The 24,073-nt window shown below is 40.0% G+C and overlaps 1 protein-coding gene across 3 annotated transcripts in view; it reads left to right on the top strand.

The window, feature by feature from the left end:
- Positions 1-24,073, top strand: part of dnah5 (dynein, axonemal, heavy chain 5) — a 187,907-nt gene that overhangs the window by 34,716 nt on the left and 129,118 nt on the right. For 2 of the 3 annotated variants that reach the window (XM_077207318.1, XM_077207312.1), the window contains 15 exons: positions 2,420-2,591; positions 2,980-3,125; positions 4,183-4,351; positions 7,221-7,469; positions 7,826-8,022; positions 12,672-12,765; positions 13,287-13,426; positions 14,110-14,311; positions 14,611-14,846; positions 17,013-17,231; positions 20,935-20,997; positions 22,199-22,437; positions 22,956-23,196; positions 23,319-23,518; positions 23,803-23,956. In XM_077207318.1, the coding sequence (XP_077063433.1) occupies positions 2,420-2,591; positions 2,980-3,125; positions 4,183-4,351; positions 7,221-7,469; positions 7,826-8,022; positions 12,672-12,765; positions 13,287-13,426; positions 14,110-14,311; positions 14,611-14,846; positions 17,013-17,231; positions 20,935-20,997; positions 22,199-22,437; positions 22,956-23,196; positions 23,319-23,518; positions 23,803-23,956 (2,721 nt within the window). The remainder of the gene's footprint in view (positions 1-2,419; positions 2,592-2,979; positions 3,126-4,182; positions 4,352-7,220; positions 7,470-7,825; positions 8,023-12,671; positions 12,766-13,286; positions 13,427-14,109; positions 14,312-14,610; positions 14,847-17,012; positions 17,232-20,934; positions 20,998-22,198; positions 22,438-22,955; positions 23,197-23,318; positions 23,519-23,802; positions 23,957-24,073) is intronic. The other variant, XM_077207325.1, reaches the window with a different exon arrangement.

The following is a 24,073-nucleotide window of genomic DNA, read 5'->3' as shown; positions in this document are numbered from 1 at the left end:
AAAACATTGGCCTAGGATGAAGTCAGGTGACGCAGGGAAGAATGCCTGAAAGAATGCCTGCTTCCGCTCCTCTGTGAGAGATGCGAGACCGGTGCGTTTCACAGGTGTCATTCATTAACACTCACGCCACCGGCCTCACGCCGTTCTCTCACGTCCCTCGGCCTCGTCCTGCTCGCCACATGCACAAGCACTGCATTATAGGAAGGACTCACCCTAAAGGACCGGAGACCCTTGGGCTGAGTCCACACTATTAAACCTGATGAATGTGTGCGGAGAGGACCAGCCTGCCGCAGCACAAACATCCCTCAAAGACGCACCTACTGCTAGCACCTTCAAAGCATTAACACTTCGGGTAGAATGGGCCCAGACTCCTAGAAGAGAAGCCGCATTTGAAACCCAGTGAGATATTGTCTGTTTTGAAGCAGCAGAACCTTGGAGAGCCTTCCAGGAGAGACACAATGTCTGCAGAAACCATACTCGGGCTGGCCAGAACGGTGATACTAATATTAAGCAAAGCCCTTCCTGACGGACGCTTTCCAGGACTCCCAGGAGAAGAGCAATCGGTGGAAAGACATACAGACACAGCCAAGTCCACGTCTGTACCATGACATCCCGCCCCAGAGGAACTGGAGGATGGAGAGAAAACCACAGTGGACAGTTAGTTGACTCCTCGGAGGCAAACACGTCCACTTTCGCCTCAGCCCCTGCCTTGACAGGACATCTGCTCCCAAATTGAGGTGTCCCAGGATGTAAACTGCCCTCTGGGAGAGCAGTTTGCCATCCTACCAGAGTATGATCTGCTGTACCAGCCTGAACAGGGGGCGCGAACGGAACCTGCACTTGTGATTTATGTAGGAGACTACTAATGTGTTGTCCGTCCTCACCAACACATGATAGCCCCACAGGTCTTAGAGAAGTGTTTTATTGCGAAGAACACAGCACTTCCAAAGACCCTGAGCTGGACAGCCTTCCGTGAGCGTTCCCCAACACATAAGAGAGGTCAGTCGTAATGATATTGCAACTGTAAAACGCTTCGAGAAAGGGACCCAAGATCCGGCATCCAGATAGAAAGGCCACAAAGAGCTCTGCGTGTGCCCCTTACCATAAATGGGTTTTAATAAGGGTTGAAACCCTCTGCTTTGAGCCACCACTGGAAGGGTCTCATTTGCAGCAAGCCTAACGGAATTACGTTGGCAGCTGCAGCCATAAGAACCATCAGAACCTGGGATTGATGGACGGAAAGTTCCTTGCCTAACCTCAGACTGCCTATCATGGTGTGAATATAAATCACCCAAGCTTTGGACAATTGTGCCCGCATCTTGGTCAAACCCCAAACCTGCCTGAGAAACTTTTTTTCCTGGCATGGTGACAGATTGCTCTTCTTTAGATTTAGTCTCAAACCTAAGTTCTCGATATGACCGGGAACAACATCTCAATGTTGAACTTACTGCCTTTCTGGTAGAGAAACATGCTGAATGGCCCCTTCTGTAGGAAGCGCAAGAAACTGGCTTCACTGTAATAAGTACACCGTTGAAACGCAGAGGACGATACTTGAACTTGATCCTGTGACCATTTTCTATTGTTCGAAGTACCCACTTAGAGATATTGGGCAGAAGTTTCCATGCTCTTAACTCGTCTGCAAGGTAAACAAATTTTACCCTTTTGTTAAAAGTGAGCGAGGGAACAATCTTGGTCCCCCTGAAACAGCACGCTGATAGAAGGCAACCAAGACTAAAGAACATTTGTTTTTAGCGGAGATGGGGCAGAAACCCCGCCAGGAAGAGTTATTTATATTTTGGTGTGTACTACATGTGACACTTGCATGCTCTAAAGGCATTCCCATTGCGTCAACTCCATGATGCGGCGTCAATGTTCCCTCAAAAGTGAACTAATGAAACTAAGGCAAACAGGAGCTAATCCACTGGAAAAGGGAAACACTGGAAAAAGGGGAGCAGAAAATGCACTTCAAAATCATAAATTTTTAATGGTTTTAGTTTTAGTTAACTATAATAACCCTGCATAGAGAACATCAAAATGGTAAAAAGAAGCTCAACTGTATTTTCTTGATGCTAAAGCCTACTTGATTGACACACAAAGACAAACCTCATTGGCTCTCGCATGTCAAGCAAGCACATTTGAGCTTCTGTTGACCATTTTTTTTTACTTTATATATTTTCATTGATCAATGTTAATATGTTTAATGATGTTGTTTATATAATGTTTATGTAATACTGCTTATATCACCGTTCATATTTTGTGCTAGCAATTACATTTCTTTCATCCAAAAGTTTTTTTCCCCAAACCATTCAAGTAAACCCATCAGGTCAGTGATATGGTACTGTGCTCTGACATGCATAGCTTTACTAACAAGGTCATTTTATTTTTTGTGTGCTTTTGCCTTGTATGTTCCCTTCCTCAGTTGATGATGACAGAGAACTCCAGGGTGAGGTCTAAGATCCAGCCAGCCTTTGAACAATTGCTCATGCCACACGTCGCTAAAGTAGATGAGGCCATCCTGCCCGGTCTGACCTCGCTCAATTGGACCTCCCTAAACATAGAGAAATACCTTAATCGAATCACTGCTGCCCTCGGTGAGTGTAGAGCCTGTAACCACTTTACAGAGTTAGTTAGCTGATTTTCATCCCCACATCAGTAACATTCACTACAGTAAATGGTCACAAGTATGTGTATACCCAAACACCCCCATATATACTTTTTTGGAACTTTTCATTTCAAGGCTACCTGCATTAATTGGAAGCTGGCCCTCCAAGTGCCACTATAACAGCCTCTACTCTTCTTGGAAGGCTTTCTATTTTATGTGGGAACATGTCTGCCAGGGTTTTCTCCCATTTAGACACAAGCATCAGTGTGAACAAAGGGATGTCCACATACTTTCGTCCTTGAAGGGTACATAAAATGCTTGCTTGTAATTGTGGCCTGTATATCTGAAATGAATGGGTTCTTTCTTCTGGTTCACAGACAACCTTGAACTTCTGCTGCACAGAGTAAATGACCTGGTTGAGTTTAGAATCGATGCTGTTCTGCAGGAAATGAGCACAGCTATGCTGTGTGTTCTGCCTGAGGATGATCCTTGCACCTGCGAGGAGTTTGTGCAGACCACCAAGGTACACACACATACATATACATAAAACAAATGTATTCATAGAAACGTGCGGTTATTTTCAAAGGATAGGGAGGCTAAACAATTTCCACTTTCTGATGTAAATAAGCAGATCAGTGAAAATAAAGAGGTCTCACAAACTGATCTCATCAGAAAACGTAACAATTATTTGATATGGTCATTTTGAATGAATTTTGTATGAAGTATGATGTGATTCATATGGTCCACCACTAAATATAACTGTCACTGGGGTGTAATCAGATTGTAAGAGATTGTACAAATTCATACTAATTAGATATTAATTCATAAAAATATAGCTGCAAATTTCCATGAGAGTGTGTTGGGATCTTAATACCAATTTCAATATGATGTCTTTATTCACTGTCAATGCTCCTTTAGTAACATCAGGGCTGTTATCATAAGTGTACAACTTCTTTATGTAGTTAGAATGCAAAGCTAATTTTTAGGGAAACCTGCTCATGAATCTTGCTACTGCTACTATTTGCTATTACATCTTTGTTAAACCTAATTTATTTTGTGACTAGACCAGCAATGTTCCAAAAAATGGAGATGCGTCCCGCAGGACCCGGTGTCTGATTCACGTGTACCAACTAGCCAATCATGGCGGACGATTGTCCCCTTGGACGATTTATGGCTGCTCTGGTGACACCGGAGAGGCATCTGTTGCTTAATTTGTGTAGCCCTCTGGACTGTTTGGTGCTGCCTTAGACACGGTAGTGAACAGATTTAGAGAGGCACTGGCACAGCCGCATCGCGTATCCGTGCTTCCTACAGACATTTGAAGCTGATCATGTGTTTTCAGGTTCCCTTTTATATGCTGGGGAGCACCCTGCGACATCATCACTATGTCCACCATGATTGGCTAGTTGGTACACATGCCTCAGACACTGGGTCCTGCGGGATCCATCCCCATTGCGTCATCTGACATGGCGTCTTTTTCCTCTCTCAGGGAACAATGGTTACATGTGTAACCTGAGACATTTTCTGCCTGAAGAAATAATCAATTTGATCATGCTCCTTCAATTTATTTCTCATTTTAGGAGCTTTGCATCAAAGGAGCCCAAATGCTGCATACCAAAAGTTCATTGGTGGAGGAGGCAGCCAATGAGCTGATTAATATGTTACTGGAGTTTGAGCATAAAGAGGAAGAAGAGAGAAACCGTGATGAAAGTAGGACAGAGAGTAAAGTGGAACCGATGGACAGTGATGGTAAGACATGCTGTTGATCATCCATGCGGTATATGCTCTAAAAATTGCAAGTTTTTCCCCCCTGACCATATAAAAAAAAAAAACAGAATGTTATCAATATATTAAATTCAATGTCAATTTCAATCAATTTAACAAAAAATACTCAATCTGAGGAATTAAGGTATGTGGGGATGCTCCGATCGATTAGCTGTGTATTGGTATGAAAATTCATTACATTTATATAGCACTTTTCTCGGCACTCAAAGCGATTTACATAGAAGGGGGAATCTCCTCAACCACCACCAATGTGCAGCATCCACCTGGATGATGCGATGGCAGCCATAGTGCGCCACAACGCCCACCACACACCAGCTTATTGGTGGATAGGAGTGATGAAGCCAATTAGTGTATATATATATATATATATATATATGGGGATGATTAAAACATCAAAACCAATGCATTTTCATGCAGTGTGCATAATATTTTATATATTCCCCATAATTCTATAGACTTTGGCAGAGATTCCAACTGAAAAGTAAATTTATCACCCAGAGACAAAAAACAAAACTTAATATATCCAAAATATTACCCAATCATGAACACTGAAAAATTATTTTTTAAATTTAATTGATCTCAGAACAAAAGGAACTACCCACCCCAACACTAGGATTGAGGTGTATCACATGTCTGTCTGTAGCTATAGCCCCATGTTCTGTACAATCCTCCTCTAGAGGTCACCTGTCCGCTTGTCAATCGGACATTTGTACAGGGTACGCCAGCAGCCTTTAGGAGAAGAGTGGAATCCAAAAATTGTCTCCATCTTGTTGAAGAAACTTGCATGTTGGAAACTGTAACATATACAAGTATAGAGATTTCTTTCCAGCAGATTTAAAACTTTTCAGAACTTGGGTACTAAGAGACAATAAAAAGCTTTCATCTTCCTCCCAGTCTTCCACAGCCCTGCTTACAATGATTGAGGGAAAGATATAACCATGCCCCTCTAAACATTAATTTACAAAAGCTGGGTTTTTTCAAAATACTTGATAATCTGCTCTCAAGTCCTTGAATATTTCTGCAATTCACTGTTGTAAAAATCTATTTCACATCACTTTTTTGGTTCAGGTCTTTCACGTTACTTCTCAGAATATGTCCCAGCTTATTACACCCAGCTGCTAACAGCTGTGCTCATTTTCAACAGTCTTGAAGGTAAAAAGGAGTTCAAAAGCAGTGGCTCCACTAATAACCAAAAACAAGCAGTAATAGATCCGATTTTGTCGTCTTGTCGTCTCAACCCAGACAATAAATACCTAAAATTTTCAACTACTCTTTTTTCCATGTAAGATATCCTGGCAACTGAGGAAGATTTTTAAAAGAAGCCTGACATGCCCAAAAAGCCTCACTTTTTTCTCAGTTAACTTTAGCTGATGAAGCTTATTCATACTGTACACATTAAGTGCATTAACCAGTGCCCTAAAAAGTGTATTTTTCATGATTGACAAACACCGTCACATCAGCATAAGCACTTACAGTGATACTTGAACTTTGAGATAACCCAATAACAATAAAACAAGACAAAGTAAAAAAGATAACTCGTTCATGCCCCACATTAGATGCATATACATTTACAAAATAAAAAAGAACTCCTTCAATATCAGCCTTCACTACAACAAGTCTACCATTTACATGTTCCTCTGTTTTTAAAACATTAACTCTTATATCTGTAGAGAATAAGATTGCACCCCTGCGCTCACATTTGTTATATCACTGCATGGATGTATGGAAGGTCAATTACAAAACTAATAAATTTTTTCTCTAACTGCAGTTAAATGCTTATTTAGACGGAAACGCTTAATTTTACTCGAGATCAACCCCCACAGTCTTCTGAAGAAATGTAAATGACTTTACAAACTTCTCTACATCAGACAAAAAGTCCTTAACATTAACCTGCTTTCCAAAAATATTGTCAAGAAACTGATAAATTTCCTCTAAAGTATACAAAGAGAGATCCATCTGAGGATATTGAGAGTTCTCTTCAAACCCATACTGCGAGCCGGATTCAATATCCTGCAGAGAAGCGGACTCATCTGACAACTCATCCTCTGCTGCCTTTAGTGATTCTGTTCGACTCTTCTCTGCATCACACCCATACTGATCAGCACTAGTACTTGGTACTACAGTCTTGTCACATTCATTGTCACACTATCGCCTTTTTCGCCTTTTGTCTCCATTGACTTTTGGCTTGCTTATTTGGGGACATTTCATTTATTTTATTATTCAACATCACGGTTTTCTCCAGAGCGGCTATATATACAAATGAACTAAATTAATAACTTTTTTACAACAAAAATGAAACATCACTGAACATACTGGACTGTGGTGGACTGTGACGCTATTTTCTTCTGGAAACAAACTTTGTTCCAACATTTTCCTGTTATCTCTGTAAAGCTGCTTTGAAACAGTCTATATTGTAAAAAGCGCTATTTGAATAAAGGTGACTTGACTTGCCCTGTTCAGCCACTAATTTTTTTTTACCTTTACCAGTGTCTCACCTCCGTGAGGCCTGAAATCTCCTCCTGACCCGTATGTATAGAAGTAGCCTAAGTAGTTGCATAAATCATATGTGATCCTTCTTCATGTTTTATATGAAAAGAGATGTTAAGTGTATGATCTGGTGAATCTAAAAACATGTCAACCTGTATCCTTAAATAAATAACATGCTTTAATACTGGGTGCTTTCACCCCAAGGAAATCGCTCTAAACGGACTCACAATCTTGCCAAACCGCAATAATTCACACTCTTATATGTCATCAGAGATGAACGGCAGCACGTTTGAAATCACTACTTTGTAATATTGAATACACCATGTTCTGTTCTATTTATTCAAAGGAGAGGAGGAATGTAAATCCGAGGGTCGTCTCCTGTCACGTAGCACCACGGCCCCTAGCGTTGACCCCTCTTCCCCACTGGTGAGAAAGAAGAAAAAGAGGGATCTGATGAAGGTGATGGAGGAGGAGGCAAAGGAGCTGCTTTCTCATTTTAACCATCGGAATGTGGATGCATTACTGCGCCTCACCCGTAACACACTGGAGACCCTACGCAAACGTATCCACGCGATATCCCTGATGCAATTTCTGGGTTGGTTGTTTTTCTGATAATAATTTAGTCAATTAATTTTTAGTTTATTCCATTACGTCAGAAGAGGTTTTTTATTTTATTTCACAGGCAAAAAAGGTCTATTGTCTATTAGCGTAGTGCAGCTCATGCAGAAGTCACTTTTAAATTAAGCTTCTTTCTGTTGGTCAGTGCAACAAATTACCAACTTGAAATTGAGCGAAGTCTGTGTGGAGAATTCATGGATTCTTATTGAAAAGACAAATTTTGCCAAGCAACTGAACATGTGACCTCACATTTATTCTTTTTTCCAAGCACGCAGCTTCCTATAATCATTTGGTTGGCCAGCTCATTGTAAATAAATTTCACTTCCCATGCAGCAGAAGCAGATTCCCCCAGTCGGCAGAAGGGAAGTGGGTCACAGCCCATCTTTAAGGCTGGAGTGTGTTTAACCATCCCCAACATCATCATGGTTCCAGGGTTAGATGAGGTTCAGCAAGCCTTGAACAGAGCTGTGGACTGTGTGGTCAGCGTCAGTAAAGGAGTTGGACAGTGGAGCAAAGAGAGAATTTCCAAGGTTTTATTTTATTTTATTTGTCATTAATTTTCTTCCATACAAAAAACAAACACAAATTTTTGATTCATTAATGCATCTCTCACTTACTGAATGCGATCATTTTCACAGTGCCTGTCATAGGAAATCAATGTGCTGTAATGAATAATTCATCAAGCCATCTTCTTTTTTTTGTGCAGTTTAGTAAACTTTTTTTGTTCCAAAAAAAAGGGAAACAAGAAAATTAACTTTTGACTAAGTTAACTTTTAAGGAATATACACTAAAAATAGGCTGTGTTTATTCATACCGAGTCGGGCTGCATGATATCGTTTTAGCATCGGTTTTACAATGCGCGCATTCGCAATAGTCACATCACACATGTGCAATGTCAAGTAAAGGGATCATAGTTGACCCGTACAGATCAGGGCCCATGGTTCGAAACAACTTGATTCTCGGATTAATTGCAAAGTTTAACCATCATAAAATGTACATAATTTGCACGTGTTTTAGGTCCTGTCAGTTTAAACATTCTAGCGTTCCCTTTCAAGGGAACTCGAACTGCGTCGACTATGACACTTTGGGGAACGCCCTTAGTGTAACGTATCTGTATGAATGAAACTAATCCAATCCTGATTGGTGCTGCGTCAAGACGTAACATGTGATGGCATACACGGAAGCTGCAAAGGGACGCCGGCCCACAACAGAGTTAGCTTTTTGCTCTTCAGCAAGCGCTCTATGTCAAACTGTCTGTCCTATTTGGTGTTGTTTGTCCCATAAGAATTGTCCTAAATAAAGGTCTGCATTGTAATATAGAATCTAGTGGCTCGGATCTCGCATTTGCCGAGGCAGTGCGTAGATTACGGGTCTACTCTGCAATAAAGATCCTGTGGCTGGGATCTAGTTTGCCGAAGCAGTGCGTAGATTAAAGGTCTGCATTTCAATACAGAATCTATAGTGGCTCGGGTCTTGCATTTGCCGAAGCAGCGCGTAGATTATGGGTCTACTTTGCAATAAAGATTCTGTGTGGGTGTGAGGCATTCACAGTCAGCTCCTGAGGGTGCTGGCTGTCTTCTTTGAGAAATATCTTGACGCACACAGTGTTTCATCCCTCGCGCCCATTGACTTTCTTCTCGAGGGATGAAAGCCGATTGTGAACGACTCGAATTTCGCGTTTGCCGAGGCGGCCCGTAGATTACGGGTCTGCATTAAAAGTGACCTGTGAAATAATACTGTTTGGGTGATAGGCTTTCACAGTCAGCTCCTGATGGTGCTGTCAGCTGTTCATTGAGAAATATCTTGAGGCGTACCCGTGCGCTGTAATTATTGCTGCATTTAATTCTAAGAAATTAAAATGATGGAATATTATCTGACTTTAAGAAGTTAGATATTTTAAGTCAGCCTCCCATTCAGACCTGGTTTCAATTATCCAGTGTTTCACTTATGTTTATGGCTGCATTTAATTCTGAAGAATTAAAATAATGAGCAGCGAACGCACGCTGCTCTGTCTGCCCCACAGGCTTGCAGCCATGCAGTGTTCCGTCCGCACATCGAAAATCTTTTTCGATTTTTCCCTGCCGGTCCTCCGCTTCAGGGTATCGAAAACGAGACTCAAATAGCAGTGCTGTCCCCCACCGAGGAGGGACGAGCGTGAATCACTCCTCCGCGGACCCCTCAGGAATTCGATGTCTGTATCCCGCCATTAAGTGTGCTTCGGGACACATCAGTTTCCAGCAAACGGACGCTGCTCTGTCTGTCCCACAGGCTTGCGGCCAGGCAGTAGTCGCGTCCACACATCGAGAATTGTTTCGACCAAACCCTGCCGGGGAGCAGCTTCAGGGGATCGAGAACGAATCTCGAATAATACCCGAAATCTGTCTCGGGAGGCTGGTGCCCTTAGTAGAATGTTTCAAAGCATGGCAAGACCTGCCAAATATTTCTCCTTGGGTCCTGCGCACAATAAAGAAGGATTACAGGCTGCAGTTCAATTCCACCCACCAAAATTACATGGGATGGTGTGGACTGCAGTCGACCCAGTGCAGGGTCAGGTATTGGAACAGAAGTAAACTCCCTGTTGGTAAAGGAGGCCATAGAGCGCGTTCTTCCGCCGGACAGGGAGTCCGGGTTCTACAGCCGCTACTTCATATTTCTTAAGTAGGATGGAGGGTTGCGCCAATTTTAGATCTAAGGCATTTTAATCGGTCTCTGAGAAGATTCAGGTTCAAGATGCTCACTATTCCTATCATCGTGAGTCAGATCAAATCTGAGGATTGGTTTGTCACGATAGATCTAAGGGACACATACTTCCACATATCCATCCTTCCATCTCACAGGAAGTTCCTGAGGTTCGCTTTCGGGGGTGAAGTGTTCCAATATTGGGGTTTTCAGTTCGGCCTAGCTCTCTCCCCTCGCACATTTACCAAATACATGAATGTAGCTTTAGCTCCGCTGAGGCTTCAGGGTATCATGGTGCTAAATTATATCAACGACTGGCTTATTATGGCCCAGTCACAAGAGCTGGCAGTTAGGCATCAAGATGTCGTCCTTGCCCACATCCAGAGCCTGGGGTTGAGACTCAACACGAAAAAAAGGGTGTTGGCACCAGCCCAGAGAACCAAGTTCCTGCAGGCGATGCAGGCACATCTGTCTCCTGCACGGATCGAGTCCATCCTGGCCACGGTTGCCATCCTGGCCTGCTGCACATGAGGGCGCTGCAGTGGTGGTTGAAAACCAAGGGGTTTTCCCCTAGGGGAACCCGTTCCGCATGATCAGGGTTACGTGCAGGTGCCTATGTTCCCTATTTATGTGGAAAAAAGCTTGGTTTCTGTCACAAGACAGCACTCAAGACAGCTCCCACCCCATGTTGGGAGCTTCATGTCACTGGAAAACCACTTCGACAGATGCCTCCCTCACGGGCTGGGGCGTGGTCATGGATGGCAGTGCTCTGAGGAGCTTCCTCCCAGAGCTCAGGGGTCACCACGCAGACAATGTGTCGAGGGTCTCCTACTTGATTCATCAGGGGGTTCTGAGATTGCGCCCTCTATCCAGATTGGTGCATCAGATTCTCCTGTGGTCCCTGGGGAAACTGTTATCTCTCAGAGCAATGCACGTCCCAGGGACCAGAATCGGAGAGCAGGCATCCTGTTGATGTAGGGGCTGTGGCCCAGGGAATGGAGACTTCACATTGAGGTGGTGAAGTCGATATGTCAGAGGTTCGGCTCAGTGGAAGTGGATTTTTTGGTGTCTCAAGGGATGTCCCATTGTTCAATATGGTTTTCTCTCACTCATCCAGCCCCATTGTGTTTGGATGCCATCGTACAGACGTGGCCGAGGCTACACCTGTACGCTTTTCTGCTCCCGGGAGTTCTGGAGAGGGACCGTCGAGACGGGATAATCCTACTTCAAAGATAGTTGCCCCATACTAGTCGGCCCGGGTATGATTTTCAAACATCATAGCACTTCTGACAGGCCAGCCTTGGCAGATCCCTCATCCCAGACCGGGCTATGTGCCATCTAATGTGGCACGGTCTACAGTTCTGCAGGCTTTCATCCTCCTCCTCACGTGACGGCGGATGAAGAAAGACTTAATTTGCTCTGCCCTGTCAGAGCTCTCAAGATAAATGTCCAGAGGTCTTCTTCATGGCGGAAGTCAGACCAGTGAGTTTAATTCATACTTCAGATGCATTCAGCTAAGGGCGTTCCCCAAAGTGTTGTAGTCGACGCAGTGTCTCGTTCTCTTCTCAGGGAACAAGGGTTACAGTCGTAGCCCGAGACGATTTTAACCCAATGTGCAAGAAGACACAAAAGAGAACTCAATTCAGAAATTGTACGCTGTTTTCTGTGCGCACACAACGAGCAGCACAGACAAAATTTTTGTGCTTAAACGGACATGTACATGCAAAACGATGTCAAAATGCCCGTCTCGGTAAGCATCCTCAACACAGACGCTTATGGATAGTGAACACAAACAATTGAGAAAGAAAATGGATGTGTATCGTTATATTGGATCTGGTGCATTCGGTCTTAAAGTGACGGCAGCCTAATATGCCTGCTGCTGTCTGACATTAATGTTAATCCAACAACAAAACAAAGTTACAGTCACTTATGTAGCTTTAAACATTTTTTTGATTAATAATTAAAATTTGTATTAATTATATTTAAGTTATACAGTAAATAATACAGTAAATAATATGCAGTTATTTTGATTATTCAATTTCTGTACCTGAATACTGTTAGACTTACCTGAAAAACATTAAGCACTGTTTATTTCATCTGTTTCTTTGTAGAGTTGTAACTTATAAATTTTACTCTTGCTCTTGTAGTGTTTCATTAAAATGCAGAACTCTGAAACTCATTTCGTTTTTAGCTGATGTCACCAAGGCCTCTTATTTTTCAACCCTTGATAAAAAGTTCAACCTTGCATTCATTTTTGTAGACACTTGAAAATATCACATTATAAAAGTAAAATGGGTTTCAAAAACAATTTTATGTTGACTTTAAGTAGCCTATTATGTACCTTGCTTAGTATTTTATTCTGCTTTTACTCTCATACTCTGTAATCATTTAGTTTTCTTGAACTGGTGTGAACTTAAAAGTTGCAATTCTAAATCTATGCATTTCTTATTTGTGTGTGATGCATTCAAAATGTCAGACTTGAGTATTTTTGTTGTCACAGAGGAAAATGAGTGAGCGACGCATGGCCGCTCTGAAACAGAACAAAGAAGAGAGTGAATCAGAAGACGGTGAATCAACCTATCGCAGCTTCGCCGGTACAACTTTTCTTCACACTCTCTAATTACACAGTTCAGCAGAGCAAATCAAGAACTAACAGGTCCTTGGTCAGTTGAAAAATTGTCTTTATAATGACTGGAAATAAAAGCTCTGGATGGATAAGCTGATCTCCAATCATTTGATAAATGAAAGGGAGATAAAGATAATGAATGCAAAGACAGTGGATGTGATTTTATGAAGTGGTGTAGTGTCACAGTAATCTTATCCACATTCTTTATTCTCTCTCTATCGCTCACTCACTCTCAGAATAGGGAAAATGACACAAAATTGACTGAGTACAGCAGTGACACAACATCTGTGCCTACTGTAATGAAGCGACTCTGCCTGTAAATCTTTCATCCCTTAAAATAGATTAGAGATAAAGGATCCTTCATAGAACTGATTTGAGGCAAAAACATTATAGTACTGTTTTTCAGAGGTATTCTTCTCTTACAGCTCCACTCTGCTCTTGTTTATTAAATTTAATCACTCTTCTTTGTGTATTTTTTCCCTCCTCAAGGCAGTACCTCAGATATATCAGCATCTGCAAACCAGGCCATTCCCTTCCAAATCAAGAACTACCACAAAAGCATCTCTGAGAACAAAGATATTGTCAAGCTGGTCTCTGTGCTTAGTACATCCATCAACTCCTCCAAGAAGGTCAGAATTTTTGTTGTTCTAATGTTTTTGTTTTGTTTAGTTTTTTCTACTTCATGACAATGTCCCTGACTATTATCAATCAATTTACCAGAGATTTGCCCACAGACTAAAATTATTCAAATTCGATGTATTTATTTGAAAACTAGGCAAATAAAATGAATCCCACTGAATGAAAAATTCTAGATTGAATAAAATAAACTTAATCTGCAGAATGTTATTATTGTGTGTCAATTGAGGCATAACCAGAAGGCCATCCTCCGACCTAGAACAGAACTTCAGCATATTTTTGTTGTGGGGAATCAATATTAGCACTTTTACAAAAAAATTAGCTGCACATATCTGCTTTCTAAACCCTCTCCAATGCCTTGACCCATATGCTTCCATTGTAAGTGTATTACTGTAAACACTATTTATTTTTTATTTTTTACAAACTGAGGAATAATTTAAAATGATTTTCTTTGCCAATTTACAGCACGCTACAGATGCTTATTTAGAATTTGCCACTTTCTTTTAAGGCATATAAAAACATACTTATTTACAAGTCAGAAATATGATTGTCCCATGAGAACAAGTCTATATAGACCTCGCTGAATATGTTTGCTTCATTCGGTTGTGTTTATAATGTGACAATGTGATATTGTTTGATGTGTAATGCGTGATACTTGTCATGTACTGTTATACAGGAAATAATCAACGCTTTGGATCGCTTTAGCCTCTATCACCACATCTGGAAGAAAGATAGAGAGGAAACCATCCAGAAATTCATTCAGGGGAACCCTCTTCTTTCTGAATTTGAGTCTCAGATCTTGTACTACAGAGATCTGGAGCTAGAGATTAATGCAGAACCTGAGTTTATCTCAGTAGGAGCTCTGGCACTATATACAGGTAAACAGTCTCTGAATCTACAGAATGTAATTGTAAAATGGCACAGCTATTGATTGCTTCAATACAGGGAACATGTTTATTATTGCTGCACTTGTTTGTAGGTTATTATATATTCATGTAACTTTTTTATTTAATTTAGATTAATTAATTAATTATTATTATTCAAGCCTTTATAATACATAAGTAGCAGTGCTTGCTAGCAGACTTACAGCTTTTGGAGGGAAAAAAAAGACTTTATTATCATTATCAAGCTACAAAAGGCCCCTTTATTCCTTGTGTGTTGCTGCATTTACCTACAGTGGATCTGAAGTTGGCCCTTACTGCTGAGACAAAGAGCTGGATGGTGGATTTTGGTCAGCATTGCAACAGGAAGTATCATATGGAGATGGAACAGATCTTCACTTTTATAGATGAGGCGAGCAAGAAACTCAACAGGCAGATTAAAGACTTGGATGATATTCGTATCGCCATGGCAACGCTCAAAGAGATCAGAGAACACCAGATCTCCATAGACTTTCAAGTTGGTCCAATTGAGGTACATACAAATAAACAGAAAAATAACACATGATGAAATTTTGAATAATCTTTACGCAGCTCTTTTTCATGTAACTATAATTCATGGTGACCACCGCTGGCACAACTCCTAATAATAATTCCCTACAACTTGATTAGAGAAGACCTTGAATTTACTGTATGTGTAACGTGTATGTTGAACAGACTTGTGTGTTTTTTTTCTCTTCTCCTTTTTGGAGCTGTGAAGAAATCCACCATGCTCCACATACAGTACATACATTCATACATACATACATGCATACATACAAACAAACAAACAAATAAATAAATCAGGGGTTAAATAATGACAGATTATTATTATTATATATATATTTTTATTTATTTTTTATTAATTTTAATATGCATTTTTGCTGAAGCAGAACATAAAACAGTTATGTATTATCCTATCCAGTGGTGGAAAGAGTACTGAAAAAACATACTCAAGTAAAAGTATCATTACATTCCAAAAAATAAAGTGTGAGTAGATTAAAAAGTACTTGTCGAAAATACTACTTGAGTAAGAGTAAAAAAGTAGCTTATTAAAAAGTACTCATGAGTAGTGAGTAGTGAGTAGTGAGCTGCGGATTCTACCCCTTATAATAAACACTGTGCACTACAATTTATAAATTAAAAAAAATTGCACATACTGTAATTCACATTATATTTTGTTCTTTGTCAGAAAGATTGAAGAATATCTATCATCCATCTTTTTAAAAATGCATCAAATCAGTACACTCATCACCATTTAAATCATATTATTTGGGGGGAAAAGGCATTTAAAATTAGGTGAAAAGCCACTGAGCCTGAGCATGCTATTGTTGCACATAAAATATCAATATTCATAACTGTGCAAATAATTCAAAAACCTTTAGAAACTCATATGATAGTTCAGCATCACACACCATGAGATGGGTTATATAGAGAGATTAAAAAATACCCAATTTCTCTCCAAAACGGTACCAATGTTAGTGTCTTGAAAAATGAGAATCACTAATATTATCAGATTACCTCACCTAATGCACTGAAAAAGGCTAAGATAGTGAGCTAACACTAATTACACACTTTAATTCCATGCTATTAAATGTTACAATTTAAACGTAAATGCACATTGTTCTAGAAGGGTGGCATCATCCCTTACATTTTACACGGCTACATTTACTCACATTGTAATGCTGATAATATAATTTGTAAGTAAAATTGTGCATTAAATAGGGAAGTTATATCCAGGAAACTTTTACAAAAGAAACAAACAAACACACATACACACACACACACACACACACACAAATGCATGTCTCTTTGTAGTCTCGGCGAAGTGTTTTATCAGCAGCATCCACACACAAAAAAACAAAAGTTGAACTTGAAAAATGTTTTGCGCAAGTGCACTTGCCAAATGAAGACGGATTTTATAATGGCTCAATCAAAAAACGTTGTTTATTAACGAGCTGTTGTCACACACTGACAGAAATGCAGTTCAAGTTAATGCCATGGTTCATAGAGTGCACTGATTCTGAATCTGGCGGCATGGCGAGCGCGAGACGCGGCAGTGCACAGATCGGGACGCGCGTCTCTCTATAATGTGATCGTGAAGTAAATGGGAGCGGGAATTCACCACATTATGAACTCGTCATGCAAAACCCCCAACCTCAGACCAAATGTTAGGCCCTGTAGACAGGCCAGCCTATATAAATATCATATTAAGCAGAAATGTGAAATGTACCTCAGTATATATTAGAGGAAGACGCTGATATCTGGATTGAATTGATGCGTGAAGAATGCACTTCCACAGCATTCACGAGTAACAGCAGGAATGGGCGGTTAAATTTTTCTATGATTAATTTGTTTTGATGACAGTCACGAGACCGATTACTCGATCCAATCACGTTGATGGATAAAAATAAAATTAAAACAAGCATGTAACGAGTAACGACCACAAACAGAAGGAAAATAGCGGAGAAAAAGTACCGATATATCACTTAAAATGTACTCAAGTAAAAGTTAAATTACACAATTTTTAAACTACTCAAAAAAGTACAATTTCGGAAAAAAACGACTTAATTACAGTAACGTGAGTATTTGTAATTCGTTCCTTCACACCCCTGATCCTATCCTATGTCGCAATGTCTCTTTCCCTGGTTTTGGCCGGTAGGAATCGTACGCCATGCTACATAAATATGGATTATTGATTGCCAAAGAGGAAGCGGAGAAAGTGGACACACTTCGGTACACCTGGGAGAAACTGCTTTCCCGTAGCACAGAGGTGCAAAACGAGCTGGTGTTCCTCCAACCAAACTTCAGAGGAGAACTCATCAAAAACGTTGAAACCTTTGTGGAAGACTGCCAGTACTTCTACCATGACTATGATAGGGTGAGTCCAGAGGGGCACGTAAAATCTATCCATCCACTTCTCTTGCTTTGAGATGATCCCTCAGGCAATTATGGTTTCAAGCCCAAACACAATTGTTTTCCTGCATTTATATTCATGTGGGAATTCTGTAACATATAATGCCAGAGCCACACAAAAATATGAGTGATTCTTTGAAGCAACTGATGTTCCCTTTCAAAAGCTACTCTCGATGATTTGCTTGATTCGGCCCTCTGGCAAACACTATTTTTGTGACCAGCTGTGAAATATGTGTGCAACACGTCAATGAAATTGACTTAGAAATTTTACAGCCTCAGACAGTGACGTCATTGGAATGCACGCTCATCAGAGGCTATAATTAAGTCAAGTCAGGTCATCCTCATTTATATAGCGCTTTTAACAATGTAGATTGTTTCAAAGCAGCTTTACAGAGATAAACATATAATTTAAGGTAACAGAGATTGGTTTAGTTTTATAGTGGTTCTTGAAAAATGTTTTTTCCAGCTAAAGTAAGTTTTGATTGATTCACTTCCGTCTAAATGATGGAAGTGAATCAATCAAACACCGTTCTCTCTAAACAGACTTTAAACGCGAACCTGTGATAGACGCTGATGGCGTTCACATGCGCATTAAGAATTGATTCTATAGTTATGTGCGTTTGAATATATGTGTGCAGGTTTGTAATTCCTTACAAACCATGCCTAAACAAACTACTTATCTTGTCTATAAATTTTGATGCAGAATTTTACTTTATCTTATCACCTATCACGGTAGGTACGCGAACGAAAAAAATCCACAATGCTTTATCTGTAGAGTGGTATAGGGATCCTCCATAGGGAGAGGCTAGTTGGCACTTCAGCACTGCATTGTCATCGGGTCCAAGCGAAAGTCCTTCGTCAGATCTGGAAACGGCCTGGATCCGGCAGGCTGCTGGAAAACCTCGGGATAAACAAAGACACTAAAATTAGCGTAGATGCCATTCTTCTTATGATGTAACGAGTACATCAGGATTTAAGGGAAGTGTTCCCAGTTCCGGCTGACCTAATCTAAGCAGCCTAATATTGAATTATAGAAGTCTATAGAGTGTTATGTGAATGCTAGGTCAAAGAAATTTGTTTTTAGTCTAGCTTTGAACTGACAGACTGTGTCTGCTTCCCGGACAATGTTAGGGAGATTGTTCCAAAGTTTTGGTGCTAAATAGGAAAAGGATCTACCGCCAGCAGTCGATTTAGATATTCTAGGTATTATCAACTGGCCAGAACTTTGAGATCGCAATAGACGTGAAGGACTATAATGCGTTAAGAGCTCGCTCAAGTACTGGGGAGCTAAACCATTTAGTGCTTTGTAAGTAATCAGCAATTTTTTTTAAATGTATACGATGTTTAATAGGGAGCCAATGCAGTGTTGACAGAACCGGGCTAATATGGTCGTACTTCCTGGTTCTGGTAAGAACTCTAGCGGCTGCGTTTTGAACTAGCTGTAGTTTGTTTATTAAGCGTGCAGGGCAACCACCCAGTAGAGCATTACAATAATCTAGCCTTGATGTCATGAACGCATGAACTAGTTGTTCCGCATTTGTCAATGAGAGCATATGATGTAATTTAGATATATTTTTAAGATGGAAAAATGCGGTTTTACAGACACTAGACACGTGACTTTCAAATGAAAGATTGGTATCAAAGAGCACACCCAGGTTCCTAACTGACGACGAAGACTTAACAGAGCAGCCATCAAGTGTTAAACAGTATTCTAGGTTATTACGTGTGGAGGTTTTTTGTCCAATAATTAGAATCTCTGTTTTTTCAGAATTTAGTAGTAGGAAATTACTAGTCATTCAATTTTTTATATCAACTATGCATTCCGATAATTTTGTGAATTTCGTTAGGTTTGGAAGAAATATAGAGCTGAGTATCATCAGCATAACAGTGAAAGCTAATTCCATGTTTCCTAATGATATCTCCTAAAGGTAGCATGTACAGAGTGAAAAGCAGCGGTCCGAGAACTGAGCCTTGTGGTACGCCATACTGAACTTGTGATCGATAAGACATCTCTTCATTTACTGCTACAAACTGATAGCGGTCAGATAAATATGATTTAAGCCATGCTAATGCAATTCCACTAATACCAACATATTTTTTTAGTCTATTTAAGAGAATGTTGTGGTCAATGGTGTCAAATGCAGCACTAAGATCAAGTAACACTAATAGAGAGATACAACCACGATCGGATGATAAGAGCAAATCATTTGTGACTCTAATGAGAGCAGTCTCAGTGCTATGGTGCGGTCTAAATCCTGACTGGAAATCCAGGAACACAAAAAAGGAACACAGTTGTGAGGATACTGCTTTTTCTAATATCTTTGATAGAAAAGGTAGATTTGAGATCGGCCTGTAATTGACTAATTCTGTAGGATCAAGTTGCGTTTTTTTAACAAGTGGTTTAATCATAGCCAGCTTAAAGGTTTTTGGTACGTATCCTAGAGACAAAGACGAATTAATGATGTTAAGAAGAGGATCTATGACTTCTGGAAGCATCTCTTTCAATAGTTTAGTCGGTATAGGGTCTAATATACATGTAGTCGATTTAGATGAATTAACGAGTTTGCAAAATTCTTCCTCTCCTATGGCAATGAATGAATCAAATTTTACCTCAGGGAGACTATTATGCACTCCCTGATGCGATGCTGTAGTAGACGGTTGCATAGTTTTAATTTATATATAAAAAGTGCGCACTGTTGACGTTGACAGCGGCGTGGATTGATAGAAATGGAAAGAAAATAATGGCGATTAAAACTGAGGTATGAATTTTGACCGGCGTGTTTTTATGTCTGTTAAATTAATCAAGCTTTGAAACGCAAATAATTTTTTCACGTAAAAACGCACAGTTTTGAGGCCCCGGAAACTAACCGGGAGTACTTTCTTGTAAAACTTTCACAGGCCAAAACTCTGACAAGGGAGGTGACTACAGAGTGGGTCAGTATGTATGCACTATAGTGCTGGTAAGGATTCCATACAACTTCATGTCTTAAATGGGCGAACTAACCCTTTAACACAGTCACAAGAGCTGGCGTTACGAAACCGAGATGTCGACTAGCTCATCTAGTTTCTCTGGGGTTGAGACTCAACGTTAACAATAGTGTTCTCTCTCCTACCCAGAGAACGACATATTTAGGGGACATATGGGATTCGATCACGATGCAGGCACATTCAGAATAACTTGAGCAAAGTCAGGCTAGGCCAAGATTCTACTCTTCGTCAGTATCAGCAAATATTTGGTCTCATGGCATCTGCGTCCACGGTGATCCCAAAGGGCCTTTTGCACATGATACCATTTCAGTTGTGGCTCAAAACCATTTCAGCCAAGGGCCAATCCCCGAAGGCAGATAAGGGTTACCTGCCACAAGCTACTTATCCTCTATATGTGTCTCAGACCACGGCTTCTCGCCTTGGGTCCCACTCTCTAGGTGTGCCTTGTTGTCGCAAAATGCTAACGGCAGACATGTTGCACACGTATTTCACAACTGGTCAAAACAAAAATTGTTCCCAGAGCACTGAATCAAGCGTAGCATCTCGTTCCCGCTTTTTCAGGGGACAGAGTTACAGTCAAATAACCGGAGATGTTGCAAAGGAAAAACAAAGTGGTTATTTATCTTAAATTAACAATATGTGCATACGTTTCTCTGGTTTTGTGCTTGTTAAATCTTTAGGATGGTCCCATGGTGGTTGGATTGGCTCCCCAGGATGCCAGTGATAGGCTTATTATGTTTCAGGTACAGTATCCTGTAAATCATATTTGCATAAACATAACACAAATTTCCTTGGCATACTATCATAATATAACTACATTACACTGACTACTTTTTGTAAATTTTTAGTTTTTGTTCTCTCCTTTAAATAATTTGGTACAAAGTATCTGTCATGGGTTATTATGTAGTAAATATCCAAGAGAGTTTTGTGACACAGAATTAATTAGAATTAGTCTTTTAATTAACACAAAGAGAGATAGCATACACATGCCAACTTTCATTAACACAAGACAATGAACAGAGGAGAGAACTGAAGGCTTAAATACACTCAGTACGTTAATCGATGGAACAGGAAACAGGTGTGTAACTAATTGGAAACCATGACAACAACTGAATGACTAGGGGCAAATTCCAATCGGAAGTAAGTATCCCTGTGCTATACTCACTCCAAAGGGCAGAGCCCTTGAATTTTGGACTTTGGAGGGAGCAGGGCACTTGTATGTAATAATGAAGCCGTTTGGAACGCACTTTGCGAAGGCAGCAATGATAGACTACGCAATGATCTAGTTTTAACTTTATGTTAAACATTAAACATAAAGCATTAAACACATTTTCAACATATCAAACTTTATAAACTAAATATGAAATGCATGATGAAAATTTGTCTATTTATCACAACAAAACAAAACAACCTGAATTTATTCTGTTTATACGTTAACTCCAACTCTTCCGCCATATCTAAATTTAAAATGAATCGTGAAGATTCGTCACCCTGAGTCACATGAACAAAAACGATTAAATTACTTCCTTGACGTGACCATCGCATGTTCTTTTCGCTAACGGACTTGTGTAAAGGCCCTTCGTGAAGGGATTACGTTTCTCACTTTTGTTTGGAATACCCCTACAAATGGTGTCCCCTTCCCGAAGTGCCCTTCAAGGGTGCAAACACGCCGTTTGGAATACGCCCTAGAACTCAGAAACTAAACATGACCGTGTCCGTGACAGTATCATTTTTTTCAGTGTTTTTAACTTACTGCTTTCCAACCTAACTGAGCTAGTTTTATATTTTGTATGTACCACTGTACAGTACCACTCTATATTCTCTTTGTTCTTACATAGTACATACACTTGATGTTGGTTACATATATATGTTATGTAATTTATGTATACATATAAATTAGTCCTTGGTTTGATATTTATTTTAAAATTATCTGCCATTTGACAGAATCGCTTTGACAACCTCTTCCGCAAGTACATCACATACACAGGTGGGGAGGAGCTTTTTGGCCTATCTGTTACCCAGCATCCTCAGCTGCTTGAGATCAGGAAACAGTTGACACTTCTCCAAAAGCTCTATGGACTCTACAACAGTGTCATTGACACAGTCAATGGTTACTATGACATCTCATGGGCCGACATTCACATTGACAGAATCAACAATGAACTTCTTGAGTTTCAGACAAGGTGAGAAGGGTACAGAAGTCAAACTAAATGTCTGAATACCCTCTCTCTGGCAGTCATGTAATAAGTTACATTGAAAAGCATGAAGGCACCAGGGGATTTCAATTGTGCTGGTCTGTTCTGGTAATCGCAGAAGCTTCTCAGAGAAGAGATTCATTCTCTATGCCTGTCAAAAACTAAAATTAAAGTCAGCTGTGTTGGAGCAAGTACCAGTGTAATGGAATAATCGTTTCAGAATAATAGGATGAATGGAGAGTTTTCTGTCTGATGCAATTTAAAGTATACTTGAGTTAAATATAATAAGTGTGGACATTTTTATAGTTTACTACAGAGTAATTTGCAGGCAGCAAGATTTACTTTACTATATGCACTCACTCAATGTTAATTTACAGTAATAGCAGACAACAATGTACAAAGCTAATAATAAATATCTTTAAATGTGAACTCAGACACTATGAACTTTAAATTTCACATCTTTAAATTTTCTTGTTTTGTTTTGTTTTGTTTGTTTTGTTTTGTAGGTGCCGTAAGCTACCGCGGGCCCTTAAAGAGTGGCAGGCATTTCTTGACCTGAAAAAAACTATTGACGAATTTAGTGAGTGCTGCCCCTTGCTGGATCTAATGACTAACAAAGCAATGATGACACGCCACTGGAAGAGAATTACTGAGGTTACAAGTCACACCTTTGAGGTCGAAACTGATAACTTCAAGCTTCGCAACATCATGGAAGCGCCACTGCTGAAGTACAAAGAAGAAATAGAGGTCAGAATCAGTTTTTAATTCCATAGACATAAATAGAGATTAGATTGTAGTTTTGGCCTTAAAGTTCTCCAATTTTTAAAGATTTGTAAAGAATCCATTATAATTGTAATACATTTGAGCAGGATATCTGTATCAGTGCTGTGAAGGAGCGTGATATCGAGCAGAAACTCAAGCAAGTAATTGCGGAATGGGACAACAAGACCTTTACCTTTGCCCACTTTAAAACCAGAGGCGAGCTCCTTCTGAGAGGAGACAGTACATCTGAGATCATTACTAACATGGAGGACAGCCTGATGGTGCTTGGTTCCCTAATGAGCAACAGGTGAGCCATTAGATCAACAATTAATTTCTCTGGAAAATTCTACTGTCCGTGCAGTTACAGTTTATTTATATTCTATTATTCAAGTTTTCTTTAATTATTTTTGTGAAAATTAATGATTTAATAATGAATTGAGAAAAAAAGTGTCACTCATGAATTTGGCAAATTGACCGTGTTGAATTGTGCTATGGTAGTACATTGGCATAGTAAAACCAAATGGAATGATTTGGGACAATTATTTAGCTTATCCTCGAAAGCCCCTGACATTGTGTCTTATATCTCTGTAGATACAACACACCATTCAAAGCCCAGATCCAGAAGTGGGTTCAGAACCTCTCAAATACAACAGATATCATTGAGAACTGGATGACTGTACAAAACCTCTGGATTTACCTTGAGGCTGTTTTTGTTGGTGGAGACATAGCCAAACAGCTGCCAAAGGTAATATCAGTAATTTGGTCTCACTCCCACACATTGAAACTTTTTGGGCCATTTTATTGAAAGTGAAACGATGAGTGTGGGAACAGGACATGCTCATGACACATTATGATTTTGAAC

This window comes from Siphateles boraxobius, unplaced genomic scaffold (genome assembly GCF_051911475.1).
Source record: "Siphateles boraxobius isolate OS27281-9 unplaced genomic scaffold, OSU_SipBor_1 12, whole genome shotgun sequence".
Lineage (NCBI taxonomy): Eukaryota > Metazoa > Chordata > Actinopteri > Cypriniformes > Leuciscidae > Siphateles > Siphateles boraxobius.
Note: the sequence above shows the minus strand (reverse complement) of the source record. Positions and strands in the feature narration are given on the sequence as shown.